Genomic DNA, 6,508 nt, shown 5'->3' with positions numbered 1-6,508 from the left:
TATATATATATATATACAATTACGCGTAATGTTTCTTTATTGTACAATAAGTAAATGAAAATGTTATTATATTCCATATGATATCGAACGAGGCCTACTGTTCCGTTATCATGATAGCAAGGTTACGAGGTTATGCGCTTTGACAGCTTCTGGAAAGGTAATTTTTAATTATTTTTTGGCACATGTTCTGGATTATGGAGGCATCTCAGCTCGCTTCCGCGCGCAAAGGGCATGTCAAAGAATATCCTATAATTTTTTCAATGTTCTAGGTGCTGTCGTTTTTTTACAAGTACGTCGCAAAGAATTTCTCGTTTATTATATCTAAAAAAGTGACTATAGATATATGCTCGAGGGCCCTTAATCAGATTTTAAATTATAAGTAGTGACTATAAAAAGATATTTGTTACAATATATATAGTAAAAATGTTAATGTAAAGACAAATAAACTTTAAAAAATTTTATTTTTCTTATAACTAAGTACAAAATAACAATTTTATAAGATATAAAATTTTAACCAAATTAAAATGTTTTAGGCTCTAATGAATTAAATTGAATACCATAGAAATACTAGCCTACACTGGATTTACGTGTGTATGTATATGTGCACGTATGTATGAAAGTTACTGTCTAAAAGTATAAATAGATAAAATATAAAAGTTTCAAATCTTTGTTTTGGAGTCTCTTCAGTATAATCGTTAAATAATAATTAAATGTGTTGAATTAACTATAAAAGTTATTATGATATCAGTCAATTAACTTCAGTTAACACTTTATTATATTTATTACATTTGACCAGATTAATTCAAGTTCCAACTATGATTTCATAGTCGCATAGATTTGACCTATCATTTTATTTCTAGGCATTTAACATGAAAAAAAGCGAAATGAATTCTAATTGGAATTATTCAATTATTTTCTAGATTTTTATTGTTTTCTGGAGAAAATGGAATAATTCTAATCGGAATTTATTTCGACTTTTTCCATGATAGAGACCCTGGATATCTAATTTAATGATTATTTAACTATCATTTAACAATGCATCTCACTCCATTTGACAGCAGTTTCTTGAATTTTTACTAATATAATTTTATTGTTAACACTCGACACTATGATTGTTTAATAATTAGTACCGAAGAGAATACAAAACGAAGGGCCGTAACATTTATGTTTTTTTTCATCTATCTCTTTAGACAATATAAACTTGTTGCATATACACGTCCATCCGTTGGCGTATTGGCATTTTTATTGTATATACTTGATAAAATTTTAAATCTTAAAATGTAATATATATATATATATATATATAATATATGAAATATTATACTAATCTTAAAATATATAATGTATATATAATACATATAATATAAAATATATGTTCATACAATAATCTTACATATAAACTTACTAGCGAACTATGTTCTAAAAATTTTGTATAAAATTGAGAAATTCGTTAATATAAAAATATCCAATTTTAATTGCTTCATTAAAACGTATAGATAGAAAGGGACTGATGCTCATAAATTATTGCACAATTTTTTGTTTGATCAAATTCTCTATTTTATCATCAGAGTAGTTTAATATATTTTTTAAAACTTCTGATGTATGCTGTCCCAATGTTGGTGGTGCTGATCGCACTATATTAGTAGCGTAGCTGTATGTCACAGGTGGTCCAACAAGTTTCACTTTGCCCGTAACTGGATGCTTTACTTCTTGAACTAATTTGATGTGTTTCACATGGACGTCGTCGAATACCTGAAATTACAGTTAAAAAAAAAAACAAAATTTATTAAATTGTATAAGAGGTAATGCATCGCAAGATCAAGATTAGATTAGTTAAATCACCTCTCTTATAGTATTTATTGCTCCATAAGGGAACGAAGCCCCTGTAAATATTGCAGACCATTCCTGATTTGTTTTCTTTTTAATTACATCTCTAAGGATCTCAAGTAGTTCCATTCTGTTTGTAACTCTAGCTGTATTACTCTTAAACTTGTCATTAGTAGTAAGTTCTGACACTTCTAATCTTGTGACTAATTCGAGAAATTGCGCATTGCTTCCTACTCCGATCGTCATGTATCCATCTTTCGTGGGAAAGGCTTCGTAAGGAACTATGCTTTCGTGTTCAGATCCCCATCTGGTAGCCTCCTTATTTCCATTTAAGTAATTTGACGCAATGTTTATCAGGCTTGCGATTTGAGTTGACAAGAGATTACATTGTATCCATTGGCCTTTATTGGTTTTCGACCTTTGTAGCAAAGATGCCATAATTGCTCCATGAGCGTACAGGCCTGTTGCCAGATCAGTCATCGCTACGCCAACCTTGCACGGCGGTCCATTTTTGGGCCCGGTAATGTGCAAAAGACCGCCTAAGGAAGCAGCGACGACATCGTAACCTGGTCTATTTGCATACGGTCCATTATATCCGTAACCAGTCAACGAGCAGTAGATGAGACGTGGCGCTATCTTATTCACATCTTCGTATCCCAGGCCCATCCTGCTCAGCTTCCCCGGTACATAATTTTCTACCAGGACGTCGCATGTCTGCGCCAGCTCGTAAATAATATCTTTGCCCTTCTTCAAGTCAATGCAAACGCTCTTCTTATTTCTATTGACGCTCATGAAGTAAGTCGACTCTTGCGTTCCTTGGAAGAACGGCGGGCCCCACTTGCGCGTCTCGTCTCCGTCGCCTGGTCGTTCGATCTTCAAGATCTCCGCACCGAGATCACCCAGGACCATTGTGCAGTAAGGGCCGGCCACGATTCTCGTCAGATCCAGAACTCGTACTCCGTTCAACGGCGAACGATTCTCATCGACGGCCGTGCAAAATTCATGCCCGCAGCTTTTTAATCTGCCCTCACTCGAGAAATATTTGTTGCTCGCCGCGCGGTTTCGCACGCTACTTGCAAGTACTTTAAGCATCATATTAAACTGTTATGTGTATTCGGATGCACCATAGTATATTTTAAAGCGTATAAGCTAAGATACACTATCTTCTTGACTAATCATTTAGAGATCAATGCACTCGATCAAGAAAACTGATTGTGATTTGAGTGTGTCCCCATTTCGGGGAAAAAAAACTGTGTTAAATGATAAAATTAGTAGAATTGCGCGCGCGTGGTAGTACTATAAAAGTAATAAATGCGTTTTTCAAAGAAACAGATGTATTTGTTCAAAAAAATAAAAAACAGGGTAATAAAAATTAAAGCGTCATTTAAATACACCCAGTTACGAAAGTGGGCATTTACACACATACGCTTCTTTTATTTTAATATTATTATAAAAAGATACTGTATTAAATAAAAACTATTTGACAGAAAATAGAAAAAGATCGTCAAAAGACTCCTTTTAAATCCCATAGAGATAGCAGTTGCAACACAGAACACACGCGTAATATCTCGTGTCTCATATCTATGAATATGACGTAGTTTTTTGTGTGATCCGACAAAAGATACCGAGACAACGCGAGTCGCACGTCGAACTGTCAAGATACAATAAGAGTGGTTGGCGTTTATTTTAATCCTCGACAAACAATCGTATATCGCGTCGAGGCGAAAAAAGAAAACCACCTAGAGACGCCTCGTGACGTTTAGAATCATCTAGAATCCCCACGACGAATATAGGTACCTGCGATCCGGAATCGGTGACGTCTGCCTCGGAGATTGTTTCCGTTTGCGTCTGCGAAGCCGTCTGTTCTGACATCGTTCTCTCCATGTGTCGCGATTAACGCGCGATATCTTCGAGCGCGAGGGATGGCGAGAGACACACACGATATCGCTGCATCAAACGCAATCGAACGTAACCTCTGCTACGATATGCGAAAACGTCTCGTGAACCCTCCCTCTATTGCTGCAGTGCTGCCAAATTGACATCTACTGACTGGCAGTAACAATTTTTTTCTTTTACAAATAAACGAGAATTGATAACGAATATTTTCTCGCCGTCTTGTTTCAAGTCTCGACTTTTTCGTCAATTTCTTAAAGCCTTTTAGATGAGAGCTTTAATGAGTTTATTTGCCATAGAATTTTCTACGATTTTTAATGCTCTCATTGAGTATTTAAATATTTAAAGGTACTTTTTCCAGACATCTATGGAAAAAATAACTATATGCCCTCATGTGTATATCTAGGGTGCGTTCCACTTGACGTTCGCAACGCTCCCGAGTATCATTTTGTCCTTCTTGTAATCGAATAAAATAAGGATGAGATATGATACATGCGATCGTTAAGTGGAACGCACTTCTAGTTTAAAGCGTATAAAATGTATAACGCAGTTAAAAAAAAACAGAATATTTATAAATCAAAAATTAAGAATATTTATAATTTAATTTTCAAATTTTATTTACAATCCCAGCATCCGAGAATGGATTAAAATGGATTGGACATTTTGTCTATTCGAATTCGTATTTTAAACAGTGAAAACTTTTTTGGTTTCAATTGGATGCAACTGGATTGAAAAACTTTACTATTCAAAATTTTAAATTGTACAGTATTCACTATGGTCACAAACATACTGAAAAAACTGATATTTTTAGAAAGGTATACAGATATGTTGTTCCATGCAATTCTTATAAATGAATAAAAACGTATTCGGATTGGAAAGAATTAATTTTAACATTCATGAATCCATATTTCTGAATATCTAAATCCATTTTAATCCATTTCAATCCATTCTGATACTAGAATTATATATATGCTGTACTTTCATATATACATACCTACTTTGATTACTTACATTCATAAAAAAATTTATTTTTGGTATCATAGAACTTATAAGTTATAAAGTAAAATTTCTCTATCCTGAATTCAAATTATAGATCTTTGAAAAATAGATTTTACCTCCTAATTTTAATATGAAAACCAAGATGTAAAATTTTGAATAAAAATTCTATAAAAAATGTTGAAAAAATACTATTTTCTGCGACGCAATAAATTCTTAAATGGATATCTTACTTTTGCCTAATATTGACCATGTTTTACATTTTTGAAAACATTAATAGATATGGTTGCTATATTAATAAATCATTTTAGTCACATTTTTGTGTTTCAGGAAAATTAATGAAAAGCTATTTATATGTATAGAAGGATGTGAAAAGAATGTACAGAATAAAAAAATGTTGGATTATATAAATATATTCATTTCAAGAATGTTGAGTGTCAGATGTTACAATCTCTGTTCTTTAGCTTTCAAAGATGTTGCTGCAAAAATCATCGTGATTTGTCAGAAAATGCTCCAATCATTCCTATATTATATTTAATCCAACTGTAAAAAGAACAAACAAGATATATTTAGCTGTGAGATATCTTTTTATTTCGACTGTGTCCAATTTTGATGCTTACATGTTATAAGCTTTATTCTATCTTCCTTCCCTAAGTAATAAGTGATAATAATAGAATAAAACTTACAGTATATTGAAATTAAACGCAGTCTTTATAAAATAGCAAAGATATGAATAGATATTTTTTTTACCTTCTTGAAACCAATATCGGCTGCATATTCTCTGAAGCACTGTCGACATATGTTCAAACCGTATTTGCGAATAAGCCCATGTCTATTTGCACAGGCGCGGCTGCAACCAAATCAATTTCATTCAGATCATACAATAAATGCATTAGCGTCACACATATACCAATAAATATACATAGTAAATATTAACTTGATTCGAAAATAATACATCTATTTGTTTCACCTGTATTTCCTACATTTAAAACATTTAGAAGAAAAGAAAAGGAACAATTTTAGTTTAGCAAATTGCAATTAAAATAATCCATCCCTCCAACGTGCTTTTTTTGAGGTTAGATTGCGTATTTAGATGTATGTTTGCATAGATGATAATAATTTACAATAAAACATATATATTATAATTATTTTAAACGTTAATTTTTTTATCAATTTTTTTTATTTTAAATCGAGTTTTTGTGGTTAATACTGTATAGCGACGTTCATGACGACGCCACGCGATCGCTCTATTCTACAATTATAAGTTATACAATTATAAAAATGCCAAGTATAAATGATCGTTAATAAAATTAGCGAGAACAAGAAAAGCATTATACTAACCAGGATCTAGATCCTTGACCGTATTTTCGTGGATGTGAATACCAAATATTCTGGAAACCCATATTTGCGCCGGGAGTCTAAACTTTTCTCTTGGAAAAAGGAGACGAGGAGACAATTTTCAGCACCACCATGGTCGTGACTCGGAAGTAGCGAAATAGGTGTCACGTGATGAAGAGTGTGGGAAGCTAGCGACATATTTAAACCTACGTATATGCTTAGGGTGATTTTACATGCAGCGCGGAACGCGGTACGCGGTAAAGTAACTAGGAACTGCGCGCGGTAAACCGCGCTAATTTTCTCCTATTATTACATGGAGCCAAAACTGCGCGAAAAGCGGCACGGACTAGTAACAAGTTGACGTTACTATGCACTTTTTAATGAAATTAATAGATTTAAATGCAATTATTAAGCAGATTCGATGAAAAAATAAGATTATTGATAAAATGTGCAT

At 33.0% G+C, this 6,508-nt stretch overlaps 3 protein-coding genes across 4 annotated transcripts in view; all 3 read right to left on the bottom strand.

The window, feature by feature from the left end:
- LOC108779651 (protein phosphatase 1 regulatory subunit 11) overlaps nt 1-3,859 on the bottom strand; it is a 5,134-nt gene extending 1,275 nt beyond the window's left edge. For both annotated transcript variants that reach the window (XR_001940875.1, XM_018547110.1), the window contains exon 1: nt 3,625-3,859. Coding sequence is in view for 1 of the 2 variants with exons in the window: in XM_018547110.1 (XP_018402612.1) it covers nt 3,625-3,711 (87 nt within the window). In the remaining variant the exon portion in view is untranslated. The remainder of the gene's footprint in view (nt 1-3,624) is intronic.
- LOC108779650 (succinate--hydroxymethylglutarate CoA-transferase) lies at nt 1,522-3,032 on the bottom strand. The gene is made up of 2 exons (XM_018547109.1): nt 1,843-3,032; nt 1,522-1,752 (listed from the first exon to the last, which is right to left on the bottom strand). The coding sequence occupies exons 1-2, from the start codon at nt 2,920-2,922 to the stop codon at nt 1,522-1,524; spliced, it is 1,311 nt and encodes a 436-aa protein (XP_018402611.1). The 5' UTR covers nt 2,923-3,032.
- Nucleotides 3,860-5,113: 1,254 nt separating the features above from the next.
- RpS29 (ribosomal protein S29) lies at nt 5,114-6,209 on the bottom strand. Its single transcript, XM_018547107.1, has 3 exons — nt 6,058-6,209; nt 5,467-5,566; nt 5,114-5,259 (listed from the first exon to the last, which is right to left on the bottom strand). Exons 1-3 carry the CDS (start codon nt 6,117-6,119, stop codon nt 5,251-5,253), a joined length of 171 nt encoding a protein of 56 aa, XP_018402609.1. The 5' UTR covers nt 6,120-6,209; the 3' UTR covers nt 5,114-5,250.
- Between the last annotated feature and the right edge of the window lie 299 nt (nt 6,210-6,508).

Source organism: Cyphomyrmex costatus, unplaced genomic scaffold, assembly GCF_001594065.2.
Source record: "Cyphomyrmex costatus isolate MS0001 unplaced genomic scaffold, Ccosl1.0 scaffold608, whole genome shotgun sequence".
Classification (NCBI taxonomy): Eukaryota; Metazoa; Arthropoda; class Insecta; order Hymenoptera; family Formicidae; genus Cyphomyrmex; species Cyphomyrmex costatus.
The sequence above is the reverse complement of the archived record's forward strand: the minus strand, read 5'-3'. Positions and strand labels throughout refer to the sequence as shown.

Excerpts from the sequence above, each read along its gene's own strand:
- LOC108779650 (XM_018547109.1), bottom strand. The coding sequence starts at position 2,922 with ATGATGCTTAAAGTACTTGCAAGTAGCGTGCGAAACCGCGCGGCGAGC. Across the intron at positions 1,753-1,842 it reads CAATAAATACTATAAGAGAG|GTATTCGACGACGTCCATGT; the intron begins GTGATTTAACTA and ends CTGTAATTTCAG.
- RpS29 (XM_018547107.1), bottom strand. The coding sequence starts at position 6,119 with ATGGGTTTCCAGAATATTTGGTATTCACATCCACGAAAATACGGTCAA. Across the intron at positions 5,567-6,057 it reads GGTCAAGGATCTAGATCCTG|CCGCGCCTGTGCAAATAGAC; the intron begins GTTAGTATAATG and ends ATTTGGTTGCAG.